At 42.1% G+C, this 18,048-nt stretch overlaps 1 protein-coding gene across 1 annotated transcript; it reads right to left on the bottom strand.

Moving 5' to 3' along the window:
* Positions 1-6,340: 6,340 nt before the first annotated feature.
* On the bottom strand, positions 6,341-14,349 carry LOC108682235. The gene is made up of 6 exons (XM_018171365.2): positions 12,867-14,349; positions 11,233-11,359; positions 8,193-8,338; positions 7,724-7,934; positions 7,202-7,444; positions 6,341-6,480 (listed from the first exon to the last, which is right to left on the bottom strand). The coding sequence occupies exons 1-6, from the start codon at positions 14,034-14,036 to the stop codon at positions 6,341-6,343; spliced, it is 2,037 nt and encodes a 678-aa protein (XP_018026854.1). The 5' UTR covers positions 14,037-14,349.
* Positions 14,350-18,048: the final 3,699 nt, after the last annotated feature.

Raw genomic sequence — 18,048 nt, forward strand, 5'->3', positions numbered from 1 at the left:
CGTAATGCGTGTCAGCTGCAGTCAGTGCGTGGCTAATGTAAGGACGAGTCTCATGACATGGCAGTGGACTACGAGATGGATATGTTTGAATTGGCAGCAGACTTTGTTTGCAGCAACATGGCAATAATATAAATTAGATTGTCAAGTTTATTTCATTTTTATCATTTACCTATGATTTTTCTATCAACGAAGCTGCATCAATGAACCCACCTGCTACATTCATCCATCATTCATTCATCCATTATTCATTCATCATTCGTTCATTCTTGATTCATCATTCATACATTCATCTCTCATTCATTCATTTATCATTTATTTATGTACTTGTCATTATTTTATTCATCATTTATGTATAATTTCTTTATCATTTATTTATCAGAATGAACTTTATTCCGTTCAGTTCTCCATTTTGGTTAATTTAATTAATTTTCTCCCTTTGGGTTAATTCCTTTTTCTCACACACCTGCAATCAAAGTCTCAGCCAAAATGTTTCATTTTAGTTAGAATAGATAGCCTACAGCAAGAGCTTTCCAATGGTACTAAAATCTTTAAAATTGGCTCATAGGAAACCTAGACATGATAATTTTTCCCTAAATTAAGTGGCAAAAATTGGGCCATTTTGGAGACATAATTTAATAAAGGAAAAAATTCATATCTTTTTCTTTTTTACTTGCATTACACTCATATTTATATGAGAATTTTCTAAATTTTTTCTCTTGTCAACAGTATAATTTTCTTTACGATCAGAGGAAAACAAATTTTGCACACACCTACTAATAACTAATGCGTGTCAGCTGCAATGAAAATGCGTGTACACAAAGATTTTCGTTAGTTGCTTCTCCATAAACCGACAACTTCTACAATGAATATTTTCTAAAATAAAAACATTTTATTATTATTATTATTCATTTATTATTATTATTATTTTATTATTATTATTATTTTATTATTATTATTATTAGAATTCACAGAATAGTCAAAAGATTCTAACAATGCCTACGAGGTACTGAATGCCTTTCGGAATGATTGGATAATCTTTCGTCACCTGATGAGCATGTTACCGTGTTAAATACTTGCACTTTAATCTCACAACATTTTACCCAATCAACACTTCTTGGAACTCGTTTGTGATCTCAAACTCGCCTGCCCTACTGCCCCAACCACAATTCCTGACATTATGAACAGATCTGCTTGAAATTTAGAATGTAAATTTTTGTCAGCAATGCTTTGAGGGAGGAATTATTGCAGATTTTTACGTAATAGCGTTTTTGATTGAAATGTAAAAACGAAAACTTTTGCGCAACTATCCCAATCATAACTCCTTCAATTATGAAGCGGTGAAGAGATTTCCTGTCTTTGTATGGGTAATGTCATATTCCATTTCATAATAAATAACTGCTATATACTATATCAGTTCATCACGACTTCAAACGAAGAGATCGCAAAACCTTTATCAACCTTTTTCAAACCTATTGGTGTTTTGATGTCGCATAATGAGACTTTGTCCGTAAAAACAGAAGTTATATTTAGCGTTCGTGCACTAATGGTCAAAATGCAGACAACTGTCATTATCTAGTAGTATTTTCAGTAAACACTATGAAATAAAATCTCGGCGCATTGTAATTTCAAATATGGCTAGTGCTCTTGAAAACGCAAACGAGTGGGGGGTTTGAAAGAAACGCACGACAACGAACTAAAGTTAATTGTATTGATCGTAATGGTTTCGAGCTGCGTCGCCTCAATCGCACCCCGAAGCAGCGGCAAACTTCCCGACAGCGTCGGGATTGCTGGAGTGCCGCCGCTGCACCACACGCGGTTGACAAGAGGTGAATGCCTGAAAATTATGATGATAGATTTTATCAAATTGGGATGAATCTATAGAATTAAGAATAATGCCAAGAACATAGTTCTGGAAGCTATATATATAGTTCAATAATTTGAGGGTTATAACTATAACGTAGGACATTCACCTTTAAAGAGTTCACGAGTGGAAAAAGCATTAGTGATCACAATGTATCAACTAAATAAACTGAAGGTAGAAGGCCGACCGGCATGTCACTCCAATCCGTGCACTGCGACCCACCTCTACCGCAGTAGGCTTTCATAGAGTCCACAAACGAGTCAGCAGGCGACGTAGTCGGCCTCCTGCGCGCCGTCGGGTGCGCGCGTCTCCACGGAGTGCCATCTCGCTGACGGGGTCCACCGAGAAAGGGCTAGCCGCTCTTCATAATCACTCGAAGACTCGAGTACAAATACGGAGCTATCCGTACACGCAGGGCAGTGAAGTTAAGAGAGGAGGTCGTCATGCGGTGATAGTTGGTGCTGAACTGGCTTGGAATGGCTGCCAGGGCTGAAAATCTCGAGGCTGCGGATTAACCTCGATATGGCGAAATTAAGTGGTGCAAGTAAACACGTAAGGGAGATAATGCCGTCGGAAAATGAATTTAAATTTAGACATGGGGAACATTGTGATCACTCCTTGCTTAAAATAAAATGAAATGAATGATAGCAGTTTTCAACAAGTGCTGACGTGATGTGGTAAAGTTGTAATGATGCAACTCATTCTGTCTCAGGAAGCGATTATTATATATGTATATCTGTCATTTCATCTTATAAATTTGCTCTCTCGAAAACATTGACGAATAAAAATTAAGAAATATTAAGAAATGCCAATCCCAATATTTTATATAAATGACTAAGGTTAAGTTGAAAGAAACGAACGAGAAAGATGGTGGTGAGGGTGGGAAAGAATGGCAACTCGAAGTGCATTGGCTTATTATATTACACTGTTGATGTCAAGGGATTTAATGTATTAATAGTCTGAAATATTTTGCCCGAAGTATGATAATCTTAGCGGTGACTGCAACACCCGCCCTCCTGACGCTGCCGAGTGAGACCTCAAACTGCCCAAGAAGAGCTGCTCAGTCAGGACCTCCTCGCCGCCGACACCCAAGTTCCCGTAAACAGTCATGAAGTAAACCTCGCGGCCCCCAGTCATGAAGAGAACATACTGAAGAAGGCGACGAAGCTGCTGTTGTTGAACACCTTGGAGACGCCAAAGTCCGCGTTTCATCTCTCACCGTCACTGTCAAGCGGCAACTCTTCGCCCTGCAGTTCCTTCTGAGGAGTGATAACTTCGTGCGTTTAGCAGTCATCGAAATAGCTCATACGCTCACTGAAATGGCTCACGCTTTCAACTATTAAGGGGGGTATACCCTCCAGAAAAACTTACACATTTACTAACGGATCTTTCTGAAACTTTCCACATATATGTAAAACCGAAATACAAGTACATTTTGTTCGTAAGATTTTTTCGGAAAATTAATAGAAAACGTGAAATTCATAGAAAACGGACATAAAAAAGGGGGTACTTTAAAAATCTATCTCCTTCTAGAGTTTTGAAGCTACAGCGATAAGACATATACCATTCGATTTGTAAAGACCATACCTATGGAGTTATCGAGCCCTTTTTTTCATTTTGCCTTAGTTTTTACACGCATTTTTCCGTTTTCTTCTTTTTTCCTCATTTTCTTCAAACTTTCCCCCCTCCCCCATTTTTAATCCAAACTATACACAAATTTAAAAAAGGGCTCGATAAGTCGATAGGTATGGTCTTTACGTATCGAATGGTATATGTCTCATCGCTGTAGCTTCAAAACTCTAGGAGGAGATAGGTTTGCCGCGACAATAAGTGTGAATGTTCAGCAGAGTGCGACAAAGTCCCGCGCGCATCGCAATAGGCCCTCAATGTAGCAAGGATACGAAACTAAACGTTAATGGAGCTGGATTCCACTCAAGGATGGTGGGAGCGACTGCATGCACACCTCCTCATACGAATCCAGGCGGGTTACTGAGCTGCACCTCAAGCAGACACTGTATTTAAAGTGCTGGGCAGCGAATTACCTTCTATCTTATTTGTTAAAGAACTCCTCCACCCTCCCCCCTTTCATGATCTGTCGTGAACGCATAAATCAACGTACAGAGATGGTAATGGCACCGTTGGATAGGGCAGAATGTCAGCTTTAAGATGAGACTAAAAACCGGGAAAGGCAAATCCGAAAATTTTAGGGTATACCCCCTCCCCTTAACACCGATAAGTAATGGGGATAAATTTCATCAAGTATTAAATATTATCGCTTCCACCGTTGTCGTGCTACTCTCTTCATGACTTCTGGAAGAGCAACACTTCACTGTCCTGCAGTGCTATGCGCTCAAACAGAAATAAAACACAGCCGCATTCACATCTGCATTGATCAACCAGATGATGGTACATGTCGGTACCATGAGCCAAGGGGAATATGCGCAGAAGTTTGTTTTTTCTTTATCAGTGATCGAGAATATAACTGATGATAAACAAACACTCCTAGAAAAAATGAAGGAAAGTAAAGATACCGTATAACATTGAAATTACACGGACATTAATATCGTTGTAATATCTTGTATGTAATATCTAATATCTTGTCTCATTTATGAAACCCAACCATTAAAATGTTCTTTAACATTTCTTTACGAAATGTACAAGCACGACACTAAGGATACTAAGGACAAATCTATTACCTATCCTCAAACCTAACATCCAATGTATTCACTTATTCATGTACCAACAATAACGTACTTGGCACATCCACGGCACACACGACACAATTTTCAATAGTTTAATTCAGTTCGCTCCGATACAAAAATCAAATAAATACACAATCTCTACAATCCCCAACATCTGAAAATTCTCTTCCCTTCCGTTCAGCATGTGTTAATTACCAATTCATTCATGACCTATTTCTTTCATATTGAGTACATTTGTTTTATTCATGTATATTATAGCCATTTGTTTTGGGTTTCTCTCATGCTCATTGTAACAAACGAGTAGTAGCAACAGACATTTAAAATAACTAATACGTGTAGTGGATTCTCCCCCCCCCCTTCCTAACAATGCGAGGAGGAGAGGATCTAACGTGAGTGCGTTCGTTCAAAAGGTAACCGACCACATTTCATAAGAGTCATTTCATCATTGACACATTTCATCAATTTAGCAATTCATCCATGGACATTCCATCGTTGCAAATATGCGTTTTGCAAACATAAGTGAAAATAGGTGCAATTAAGTAACATTCTTATCAATTGAACATCGTATATAATTAATAAATGTCATATATTTTGTTATACACGTACCATCCTGAGATTAGGTTGTAGGTAAGAACGAGTTCATTCGCTGAAATTTTGGTAAAATTGGTCTTGTGTCAAGATCCTTTACAGTTGTTTCAGTGAAAATAGCAAGCGAACAATCGCGTCGTAACATTGTTTCGGGATCACCCTTGAACTTCGAGTAGAATGCATGTTGAGGCATCGCAACGATGCTCTTTATCGCGACCACTATCGTCTCAACGAATGACAACCATACAAATCAAAAGTTGCGGGCGTATATCTGTAGACATATAAAAACTGGTAATCAGGATAATTCATCACAAAAGGTAAATTCCTCGCCAAATGAAACTTGTTTCCGGTTATTAACAGATGCTGTCGTTTTGGGATTCCTGCGTTCACGAGCTCGTTTAATGAATAAACACAGAACCGAAGTTATTGTATGGATAAAGCTCGTACTTTTTAGCGCATTTTCTCATTTATGGAAAAAATGCACTATTGTGCTCGCCATGTCCGCCCGTCCGTCCGTCCGTCTGTCTGTCTGTCTATCCGTCCGTCTGTCCATGACCTCAAGTTTTCGTCGACGAGGAAATGCGCTCTGTCACTCACTGCAGTGAGTACTGAGTTATATTTTTTCTGTTAATTGATTTCTACGAAGAACATGACCGATCACTTAATCCACGCCTTGCTACTTTTCTAGCATTCAATCAATTATTCTAAATTGAAATAGCTTGAACCACCCATAATACGTAATATATAAGAACATAATATTCTCATGCTATTACAGCACAGAATATATAAGAGTTGTTACTAATCAAGAGACTAAAAAAATAATCTATTTTTCCATATCATCACGTTATATCATATTTATACAGTGTGCTATGGGTTCGATCTCAGCTACATGCGACAGTTCTTGTCAAATCTGCGAGAAGGATGGGCGATCAAGCACAGCAAAGTTGGAGCAGTGAGTTGTGGGAAACAAGACTGCAATAAACTTTGAAAGTTCTGTAGCATCTATTACAATTATTATTAATTTTTTTGTTATAAAAATCATAAACGCTGCGTGATCCAACGGCAACAAGACCACTCAGATAACCATCTCGGTTATATGATTGGGAATACTGCCTTTAGTTATAATCCCACGAAATAACAGTTCCCGAAAAGTAATATATTTCCTCAGCGTCACACGAAACATTCAGGCTTAGCTGAAGAGCAGCTTCTTCCTAGTCTTCCTATTAGGGACGTGACAGTTGGGACAGCCCGGGACGCGTCCTGCTGCTGCAGTTGGCGACCCGGGACGCTTCTGCATCTTGTGGTAATCCAGCCACGACTTCACGGGTACTGATAGTGCAATGGGTGTTATTGGGACATTGGTTACCGGTGCAGTTGTCGATAGTTCAGTTTGTTGCGGACAGAACATGTGATTTTGCAGTTGTTGCAGTTGCAAATTTACCGGACTTTCTTTTTCATGGCGGCAGTTACCAATTTGAAATGCCCTTATGGTTCTTCTGCGTTATCTTTGCCCTCAAGAGTTTCTTCAGCTTGGTAATTGACATCATTTCTTTGATGGTTGTCTCAACTAAATTCTTGAAATTATTCTTCACAATCCGAGGCAGAATTTCGACTACAGTCGCTTCTACGACAGGCCTAATATTCTGCGACAGTGCGTTCTGTACCATGACGTTCGCTTTGGTTTTGATCATTTCTTCAATTTGTCGTTGAATGTCGGCTCCTACGTGTTCTTTTGACATTCCTGTAGGCACGAAAGATCGTGGGTCCGCATTAAAAATCAATTCTTCTCTATCAGGTCCACGAGCGCCAGTTCGAGTCCTCGCATTCCCTTTACCCACGGCTGCTTGGGCCTGCGCTGCAGCGCTCGTTCCCGGCGCCTCTCTAGCCGCATGTGACGCTGCGGCCGACGAAACGCCTGTAATGCACGCGGGTATCGAATCGAGCGGGTATCGTACCGGGCAACCACCTCGCCCAGGCGAGGTGGTTGCCCATGGAAAAGTCGGCAACGTCGGGTTTTTCGGGGATCTTCGGGGCAACTTGGTGGGCGGACCCTGGTCTCTAGGAGACCCGCTGGAATGAGGCAAGTCAAGTAGAGGCGGGTCTTCAGTTGTTCGCTTCCTCTTCCCGCATACTGGCATGAAGGCTTCACCACTCATTTCAACCCTACGCAGCAGAGGGTGCGGGTGACTATCGTTGCCTACTAATGTGAGAGTCACTTTGCGGTAGTAATCAGAGTAAATTTCCAGGTTACTAATGACCATGTCCAGCGGGTGTACCTTGCCGTACTCCATGCCTGTTAACGATAAACAAATTTAGTAGAATATTATCATTCGTAATCTATAACGTATTGGCAGTGAGAAGCCACTTTAATTGCAAATACGGCAATAACTCTCAGCTCCTGAATCAAAAACTATAGTGCAGAAAAATTCTACATTAAATCGCATTAGTTTCTTGAGGAGATCCGAAGGTATGAAAACTTTCCTAGCAGGTTATGAAGCAGTTCACCTGAGTTAGCACACAGCAGTTATGATGTAATAGGTCATTGCGGCACAGCCTAAATGTCTCACTCAGCCGACCTTCATGGCAGGAGTTGATGGAGGCGAAGTGCACACCCTGAGGCTGGCCAAGTCCCTGCGGTTGACGATGGCCTGGCAGAAGAGGTCGCTCTGCTTCTCCCCCGTCCACTTCATGTCTGGCAGCAGCACGAAGCCATTCAGGGGGTCGGCGTCACGCAGGATGACCCGATCTGCTTCGCGTTTGCCGTTCAGGATGTTGTATATCCACTGCCAAACGCAACAGTTATCATTAGGGACTTGAGACACGTCGAGCTTGGGCCAAGATGTAGCCAATACGTATTAAATTTTAAAGTGTAATCAAGACGCAAACTGAACACAGATGCAACCGCTCACTCGGTCACTCGATAAAATTGTCGACTGTGGGCAATACTTAATTATCTTTCAAGAGTTCACCCCATTAAATCTACGCACTGCACACCTATAGCCTTGTGTGAGCAGCAGCGTCAACAAATTACAGCTACAAACCTTGTGGGACTTCCTCCGCCTCATGATGAAGGCTGCAGAGTGGAACGCGTACAGCTCCGCCGTCTCCCTCACCGCAACCAAGCGACCGGCGGCAAAATTTGTGAACGCAGCTGCCGCTACCGGGTACCTGATGGTCACTTCCACCTCTGCGAATTTGAGGGAAAAATTCAAAAGAATAGTCCGCCAAATTGCGAAGCGAATAAAGGATTTTAATTTTTTTTAACACGCTGCAAAGGTGTTTTTATTGTTTTCCATAACGCTCAGATTCTGTACCAGTTTAATACTGCTATTGTGCTTCTGCGATGACCTCTACTAACTATCCAGGGTTATCGTGCAGGCTACTCATATTATTAAAGTGATGGCGAAATATAAATATATATACAGCATGTGATATGGTGGCAAATGTGGAGACTGTGTGTTGTGAAGCTAGGGGCGCTGGGTGTGAGAGGACCTTATGAAGAGTTTAGGACTTCTCAGTCTATGGTCAAGCTGATGCTCCGCCTTCGTCGTTCTCCGTCTCCAAGTCGTCGATTGGCAGGTCCCAGGGGTCCCAGATGTAACGTTGGACGTGTTTCGTCTATTTGCCATCCTTTGGGCTAGCTGATTGCTTGTCACTTGCTGAGGGTAGTTTTCCATAACTGGACAATCCCAGAGCTTCTTCAGAAACTTAACCAGTTGTTTCTTGAAAGTCGCAAGGGTAAACTCTCATCTCAGCACCTTTGGTAAGGCAGTAAACAGCCTTGATCCTACCACGGACAGTGATCCCTCACGAAGAGTCGGTACTCTGGCCGCGGCACAGTTATTGAATGGAGGAATCCTGCATAGTCTCCCCCTCCTTTCGTTGTAATACGTCACAATTTTGGAGTTCTCACATTCAAAGTTGAGAGCCAATCCGGTTATCATCTTCCAGTATGATATACGTCTCTCCTCTCCAGTGAGTACAGTCCCAGGTGTTTCAGCCTTTCCCAGTAGTTCAGGTCCAGCTCCCTCATGCCACTGATCCTGTGAAGGTCCGCTGCACTGCCTCCAGTTACCGCATCGCACCCGCCTTGAGCGGCGCTTAAAGCTGACAGCAGTATTCAAGATTGGGGAGCACGAGGGCTCTCAAGAGTGTAATCATTGGCACTGCTTCTCATGTTCGAAACGTCCGCAAGATCCACCCCATCCTTGGTCTCCCTCGCGCAACTATTTCCTCGGTGTGGTCATCGAACGTGGCTTTAGTACACATCAACATTCCAAGATCTCGAATAAGTTGCTTCTCTCCATTTTCTGTGCCATCTGATGCCAAGTAGCGATGTGGCATCCTGGTCTCTGTGCTACTCTGTATCTAATTACTTCGAACTTGGTACCGTTTAATTGCATATTATTCACAAGGGCCCAATCATAGATTGTCGCTAGTTCATCCAGTAACCTCTCACAGGCTAGGTCCTCCATGATCTTCATCAGCACTCGTGTATCGTCCGCAAATGACGATGTAGATGCGTGGGTAAATTCCGAGTCGATATCGGCGATGTGGATGAGGAAGATGATCGGTCCAAGCACCGAGCCTTGTGGCACTCTGCTTTTCATCCTCGCTTCTCTCGATTTCGAGTTTCCAATTGAGACAGCATGTACTCTATTTGTAAGGAAGTTGTGGATCCACCCTAATAGGTTTCCTCCCACCCCCAAAAGACTCAACTTTCTGAAGAGCACACCATGGTCAACTTTGTCAAAGGATTTAACAAAGTCCAGGTAAACAGGGTCATCAATATTTAGCGTTACATTGTTTTTTTCAAAATCAATACACTCGCAAAACAGTCAAATGTATCGTATGGAACCATTTCGACTGTTCTCCGGAAGGACCTAAAGTTGTCCCCCATTCAAGCATGTCAAAAAACATCAACTGTCTGCTCAAGTTGTTGACAAACGCCTCCAAAGATCCAAGATTCTTCTTTCCCGCAATCATGATGGCACGTTGCCAAGCCTCGTTTTCAGTGATAAGAAGATATTCAATGTTGAACACCACTTCAACTCCCAAAATGATCAAATTTGGTCGAAGAATGGGACGAAGGATACCGTGTGGGGACTAGGAAGCAATGCCCGACCTCAGTGATGGTCTGGGCAGCCGGAACAGAGTCCTCAAGGAGTCCCCTCTTTTTTGTTGACAAAGGGGTGAAATTGAATCAGAAGAACTATCGAGATGCTATCCTTGTTGGTGCATTGTTGCCCTGGGCACGAAAGCACTTCAAAAAACACCCCTGGTCGTTCCAGCAGGACTCTGCACCATTCCATGGGGCCAAATCGACTCAGGAGTGGAGAATGTTCCCCACTTCATTACCAAAGATGAATGGCCCCCATCGTCACCCGATCTGAATCCTCTGGATTTTGGGATCTGGTCATACCTTGAGAGCAAGGTCTCGACCGTTCACCATAGCAGTTTGGACTCCCTAGAGGTCAAACTGCTGAAGGAGTGGGCCAAAATCCCGCAGAGTGTCATTCGTTACTCGAGTAAGGCTTTCTCTAAGCGTCTACAACTCGTTATTGATGCAGATGGTGGACATATTGAATGAAATTGTGGGAATTGTATCTCTGAACCTCTGCCTACATAAATACATTTTCAAACATTCACAATTGTGTTTCATTTCATAGTTCTAACCACTCAAAGTTGTAACGCTAAATATTGATGACCCTGTACTACGTCCACGCCAGCTCCCTCCTCCATGTAGGGCCATAAGGCGGTGATGGCATTCCAGTAACTGTGACAAACAGGAAAGATTTCGCCGGAAACCAAGTTGTCCATTATGATACAGTCCAGTCTCTTCCATGTAATGGACAAGCCTCCTGGCCACTACATTCTCAAAAACCTTGATCACCTATGAGGTCAAGGTCACCGGTCTGTGGACGTACTTACAGGGGAGTGCTTTATGTATGATGGATCAACTCACCCCATCCATACGGTCTATGGTGTTCCTCACTGCTCAGCATGGTTATGGTGCTGCTCACTGCTCAGCACGGTCTATTGTTCTGCTCACTGCTCACTACGGTCTAGTGTGCTGCTCACTGTTGAGGTGGGGCGGCAGGTGGGCGGTGTGTTGGCTGAAGACGTCGTTGCGCAGCAGCTCCGTCAGGCAGCGGCTGCCCGTGATCGCCTCCTGCAGCCTCCGCTCGTCAACATCAAAACGTGCCTTCTGAAATTGCATAATGCATTTCAATACAAATAAATTGCTTCTAAAATATTCTTAAAAATATTTGCTCAGTAACATGTCCAAGTTACTTAGTTTAATGACCTAGTGTTTACCAGAGCTTCAGCTTTTTAGCCAGCTCGCACCGAAAAGTCAAGATGTACATCATTGACACCAATGAAGCAGTAGTGGGTCTCAATAAGAAAGTTTCTGAAATCAGAAATCGTTCATTGCCCATAAGGCGTGGAAGGTCTCAAGTGGTCGGTCCGTCTTAACCGGTGAGAAATAAGCAGCGTTAGCATCTCAAAGAGATGAAGTGACAAGGAGGGACAGGCGAACAGCAACAGAAACGTGTAGACACTCGTAAGAGAGGTCGCTTACACGAGACATCGGTGCCCGCACGAGAGAGACAAAGAAGGGAAATGCAAGGAATCCTACATACATAATAACATAAACGAATCCTACCTACATAATAACTTAATTGAATCCTGACTACATGACGACTTGAATCCACAACCCAAAAATTCAAGCACCGCGAGCTCAGTGGTACGTGGAAAGCTCAGGAACAATGCCCATAGGAACACGAGCAATTTCTATTGATAACTATTCCTCATTTAACTCTTGATAGGAGCATTTTCATTAAAAATGTGCCAACAATTTCATTTGAAGTGGACAAATAAACAAACTTCCTTGATTGTTATTACCAATTCAAAAAGACATTGAACTCAAGCAGTCCGGGGCCAGACCACGAAGCTGTTCCATCCGGACCCTAAATTACGGTTGATTAAATAAATTTAACATCACTCAGTAGTTGTACATTATGGTCATCTCAACCTCTGAAGTCATATGGGAATTGTTGTTGCAGGCGCCTGCTGCAAAAGCAGTGACTGGGAGTATATACATATATATAGAGATTCAGCTACTGTTTCGATACAGAGCAAAATGAAGCAATCTTCTTGGTTCCGTTTACATCACAAGCTATCCCGGACTAAATTACAGAAGGTTTGTGTTTATCCCTAGACAATTTAAAGGCGTTAAATTGCCCCTGCAATAAGCATCGTTACGTAAACATGATAACATATTTCACAGATAACGTCAAACTAATGTTTCAAAGTCGCGTGACATCTGACAACTCGCGAGCATCAATGCTTGAAAATATTAATGAGAAGTGACAGTTATTATGAACGGACGGAATATCCGTGAGCAAATCTACAGAGGACAAATGCGTGCATGAGCAAATCTGAAGAGGGCTAAAATGACATACCCTGATTAAGAGAAATTAAACTTGACGGGAAATTCCCGACAAAATTACAGCTGAATAAACTATCAACTGATAAAAGAGATTATTTTATTGATTATGTTTATCATATGCAAACTTTGAGTAAAACACTATAAAACCCGATGTAATTAGTGTTTCCTTGGGTCAATAAATCATGGTCAATATGGTTTGGTTTAAATCATGGTCAATACGCATGTAAAAATTGAGAATTTACACTAATGTTACAAGACTAACCTTCAACGTGATCGCGGCCTTGCTAGGCAAGGCGACATGTTGGGCTAATAGTTCGACGGAGTAATCGCTGTGACGCAGAACCTTCAATATTTGGAATTTGGATATGTCGGTAAATTGGACATCTCTTTGTGACGAAGCCTGTACATTGGAATGCTGAGTGTGCTGACTTGGATTGATCCTGCATGAGATTACTGGACTCGTAACGTGCGTGTATGCATTGGCCTCACCGTGAGGGTGTCCAGGCTCCTCAGCGAGCAGGTGTCTAGGTTGCTCAACGCGCTGGTGTACAATCTCCTCAGCAAGCGGGTGTCCAGGCACCTCGCCGCGCGGGTGCTCAGGCTCCTCAGTGCGCGGGTGTCTAGGTTGCTCAACGCGCTGGTGTACAATCTCCTCAGCAAGCGGGTGTCCAGGCTCCTCGCCGCGCGGGTGCTCAGGCTCCTCAGCGCGCAGGTGTCTAGGTTGCTCAACGCTCGGGCGCCCAGGCTCCTCGGCGAACGGTTGTCCAGGCTCCTCATCGCACGGGTGTCCAGGCCCCTCATCCCGCGGATGACCAGGCTCCTCAACGCGTGGGTGTCCAGGCTCCTCAACTCGCGGATGACAGGGCTCAACTCGTGGGTGACCAGGCTCCTCAACGCGTGGGTGTCCGGGCTCCTCGATGCGCGGGTGTTCAGGCTCGTCTCCGCGCGGTTGCAAAGGCTGCTCAACGCTCGGGTGTCCAGGCTCGTCACCACGCGGGTGCACAGGTTGCTCAACGTTCGAGTGTCCAGGCTCCTCATTGCACGGGTGTCCAGGCTCCTTACCGCTTGGGTGTCCGGGCTCCTCGATGCGCGGGTGTCCAGGCTCGTTTCCGCGCGGTTGCAAAGGTTGCTCAACGCTCGGGTGTCCAGGCTCCTCGGCGAGCGGGTGCACAGGCTCCTCATCGCGCGGATGTCCAGGCTCCTCAGCAAGCGGGCGTCCAGGCTTCTCATCGCACGGGTGTCCAGGCCTCTCATCGCATGGGTGTCCAGGCCCCTCATCCCGCGGATGACCAGGCTGCTCAACGCTCGAGTGTCCAGGCTCCTCGACGCGCGGGTGTCCAGGCTCGTCTCCGCGCGGTTGTAGAGGCTGCTCCACGTTCGGGTGTCCAGGTTCCTCATCGCGCGGATGTCCAGGCTCCTCAACTCGGGCCATCAGTCAATTGCAATACGTAGGCGTGTAGGCTTACCAGCGAACGGAGGTCTGGTCTTATCAGCAGCTAGTGTGGGTGTGCCTTCTCTGAAGCCTGCAGCTGCTGGACTAGACGGATGACGTCCGAGTGTCCAGAGGACAGTGAAGGTAAAATGTTCTAGAATCAATAGAGTGTGCCAGCATTGACTCATGAATTTCAAAACTAACCAAAAACTCTTAAGATTATTAATATAATTATTCAAAGGTCTGAAAGTCTGGGTGACAAGTAAAGAATAAATCAAATTGAGTCAACTGCAACAGAGTAACAGAAAGTTTTGTTAAAAACAGTATTTGAAACCGTTGATATCACCAAAATTAATACATCAGCTTTAATTAAAAGCAACCACTAGCGAACGAACAACGCGTGTAAACTGATCTCTTTTCTGATAAGAGTGAGGATTTGATCAAGATATTAAAGGCCTGATGGGTTGAAAGCGGATAGATTGAAGGCCGTTTGACTCAAGCCGCTTGATCGTTTGGGGCTCCTAGAGAGCTTGGACAACCAGAACGGGGCATAAGTAACTCCCAGGACGTTTTGAGCGAGTTGCTGACTACACAAGGCTGGATTCAGACCGAACCTTCATGGCGGCCACAACGTCGCATGTCAGTGCTGGGGAAGTAACTGTTGCCCGGCCGTGGCTGGACTGCCGTGAGAACCATAGAACCATAGAGTTATTCCCACCTAATTGTTTCATGCTGACGAGAATGCAATTACATATACAGGGGTTAGACAAAATTAGGGAAGAACCTTAAAAATACACAATATATATTTTAGTAAGTTGTAGGTTCACCTTTTACGGCAATTACATCCTCAATTCTCCGAGATATACATTCATAGAAATTGTGAATTGTTTCCAAATTAATTTTAACAACTCTTCAGTTAAAACTCCTCCAGCTCTTTCATAGAAGATGGCGGCGGGAATCGACTTGCATCTCAAGAATCGACCATCAATGCTCGATAATTTTCGAGTCTGGTGATTGTGGTGGCCAAACTTCATTAGAATGTTCCACGTGCCATTTTTTAACAATTCCAGCTGTATGGATCGGGCCATCATCATCTTGAAAGATGACGTTCGGGGCATCATGACACTCCGGAATCAGTGCTTGAAGCATTCAATGAACTCGGTCCTCTAAAATTCCTAGATAGGCACGGCTGTTGATTTTTCCACGAAGAGGAATCATTGGTCCGCCGGATTTCCAAGAAATAGCACCCCATATCGTCACAGATCCCCGCCATGTTTTACGGTTGGGAGTAGGCAGTCGGAATTAAAGGACTCTTTTGGCTGTCTCCAAACGTAAACTCGGCCAGAAGTTGGAAATAATACTAATAATTATAATAATAATCATTTATTTTTATAAGTATTTAAAATTTATTATTATCATTTACGTATTATTTTCCCATTATTTCCCCATCATTTCCCCATAATTTACCCATAATTTACCTATCATATAATGAATGCATCAATAAACCTACCAGGATCATTCATTTATCATTCATTCCTTTATTCATCATTCATTTATTCATTCTTCATTAATTCATCATTAATTAATTTATCATTCATTCATCATTAATTGAGTCATTCATCATTCATTGAGTCATTCATTGTTCATTAATTCATCTTTCAATCATTATTCATTCATCATTCAATCATTCATCACTCAATCTTTCATTCATCATTTTTCATCATTCATTCATTCAATATTTCATTCATCATTCATTTTCAATCAATCTTTCATCACTCATTCATTTATTCACCATTCCATCATCATTCATTCAGTCATTCATCATTCATTCATCATTCATTCATCATTCATTCAGTCATTAATCATTCATTCATTCATCATTTAATAATCATTCAATCATTCATCATTCCTTCATCATTTATTCATCACTCATTCATTCATTCATAATTCATAAATAATTATTTTATCATGTAATTTTTCATTTGTCACTAATTTATAATATATTTGTCAAACTGGAATTTATTCTGTTCAATTCTACCTTTAGGTGAAATTATATCATTCATATCTATCAGTCCGACCTGTTTCCCCCACCACCCACCTGCAGGCAAAGTCACAACCAAAATGTTTCACTTTAGTTAGAATAGATAGCCTACAATAGCAGCTTTCTAATGGTACTAAAATCTTTAAAATTGGCTCATAGAAAACCTAGAAAATGAAAACCCTTGGTAAAAAACCCTTTGGAAACCAAAAAAGTGGCAAAATTTGGTCCATTTTGGAGACATAATGATAATTCAATAAAAGAAAAAATTCATATCTTATTCACTTTTACTTGTATTCCACATTTCCACTTATATTTATATGATAATTTTCCTAAATTTTTTTCAACTGTTTAACTTTCATTATGATCAGAGGAAAAAAATTTTGTGCACATACAAAAATTCACTAAAAATATTTGTGCAATAGTGCAAACATAAAATATCTATCAATTACCTATATAGCGGCAACAAATCAATTATCAATAAACAATAAAACACAAATGTGATATCACGTTTTCAATGTTTATAACATATTTTAAAATTACGATAATTTACTAAAAATATCTGTGCAACAGTGCAAGGATAAAATACCTATCAATTAGCAGCAACAATAAACAATAAAACACAAATATGATATAACGTTTTCGATGTTTATAACATATTTTAAAATTACGATATAATAATGTCAGGTGTTTCCCATATTTTGTCGGTTTGTCCAACCTCTGTATATTTTTCAACGAAGCAATTTTGAATTGTATTGGAATTAATTTTACAGACTGTATGCAGCTGCAGCCTGCAGGTAGGTACTGAGGTCTGAGGAAGTTATTCAAAGGTATCAATAAGCAATGGTACCGATTCAATGTTTATCTCTTTAATATTTTCCAAACTATACCCATGAGTCCCAAGTGATATTCTGGTAGTAACGCAGTAACTCAGAGACAAACGCATAATCGATTTGAAGACCTTGATTGTCGACACAGCACTTACACTACACAGTCACACTGCCACTAACTCACGCCGCTAACTGACGTCACATGGTCACCTTCACTCGTTCGTTCCTCGTTCAAACGAACATCAAACAATGCCTTGTCTGAGTCAAGATGCATGACGAGAAACCCGTCATATAAAATACGAACACTATTGACAATATTTTATTCCTGCAATATTTTCTCATTGAATTACAGAAATTAATGTGAAAAGATATTTAATGTATATTATTACGATTATATCACCCACAGATCGACCCTCGTATTTTACGGTAGAGTTACCCGTCGCTCGTTTTCGCTGCCAGGTTTTCTAATTCGCACTCACCCAGAAATATTTCCCCCACTTCAGGGCTTATATAAATGAAATTTAGCATAAGAACACGCACAGACCTTCTGTTCGTGTCTATATAAATAGAGTTAAAAAAATAACATGACATGACCTATACACGAGCGAAGGAGTACAGCAAGCCTGTGTAAAGTTTCATTAAAACATGACAATTAAACTTGCGAAGAAAAAATGATCCACGACGTAATTCATCTGAATGTCAGAAGTAAATGTAATGCTCGTGGTATTCAGTCACATCTCTCCATTAGCACGTCTCGCTCAATGCTGAACAGCAGGTGGAAGTATAAGAATGGATGATGTATCCGAAGCGGTGTCTGCCCAAGAGGTTTAGGGCACATATGAGAAAGTAGGTTTCTGGCCTCAAGCTAAGGCTACCTAATTGGCGGGCAGCTTAGCGAAATTTTGAAACTGCGAATCCGATGGTTGAATTGGATTAACTATCGTCGAACTGATACTACTACCAATCCATTTCGAACTCTGTTTTATTCAAGGCTGTACTATCTTGTAAGTGGATAAGAAAATTCATCACCTCTATTGTTTAATTCGTTGCGTATCCCTGGTGTGTGTTCGAAACCTGTCACTGAAAATACGAGGATACAGGGTTTGATAGGAAGCGTATCCCCGGATACTTTTCGGGTTAGAAT

This window comes from Hyalella azteca, unplaced genomic scaffold (genome assembly GCF_000764305.2).
Source record: "Hyalella azteca isolate HAZT.00-mixed unplaced genomic scaffold, Hazt_2.0.2 contig13542, whole genome shotgun sequence".
In the NCBI taxonomy this organism is placed as follows: Eukaryota; Metazoa; Arthropoda; class Malacostraca; order Amphipoda; family Hyalellidae; genus Hyalella; species Hyalella azteca.

Coding starts and splice junctions, on each gene's coding strand:
- LOC108682235 (XM_018171365.2), bottom strand. CDS start 14,036: ATGGCCCGAGTTGAGGAGCCTGGACATCCGCGCGATGAGGAACCTGGA. Junction 8,339..11,232: donor CCTGCCGCCCCACCTCAACA/GTGAGCAGCACA, acceptor TCAAATTCGCAG/AGGTGGAAGTGACCATCAGG. Junction 7,935..8,192: donor GGCGGAGGAAGTCCCACAAG/GTTTGTAGCTGT, acceptor TGCGTTTGGCAG/TGGATATACAACATCCTGAA.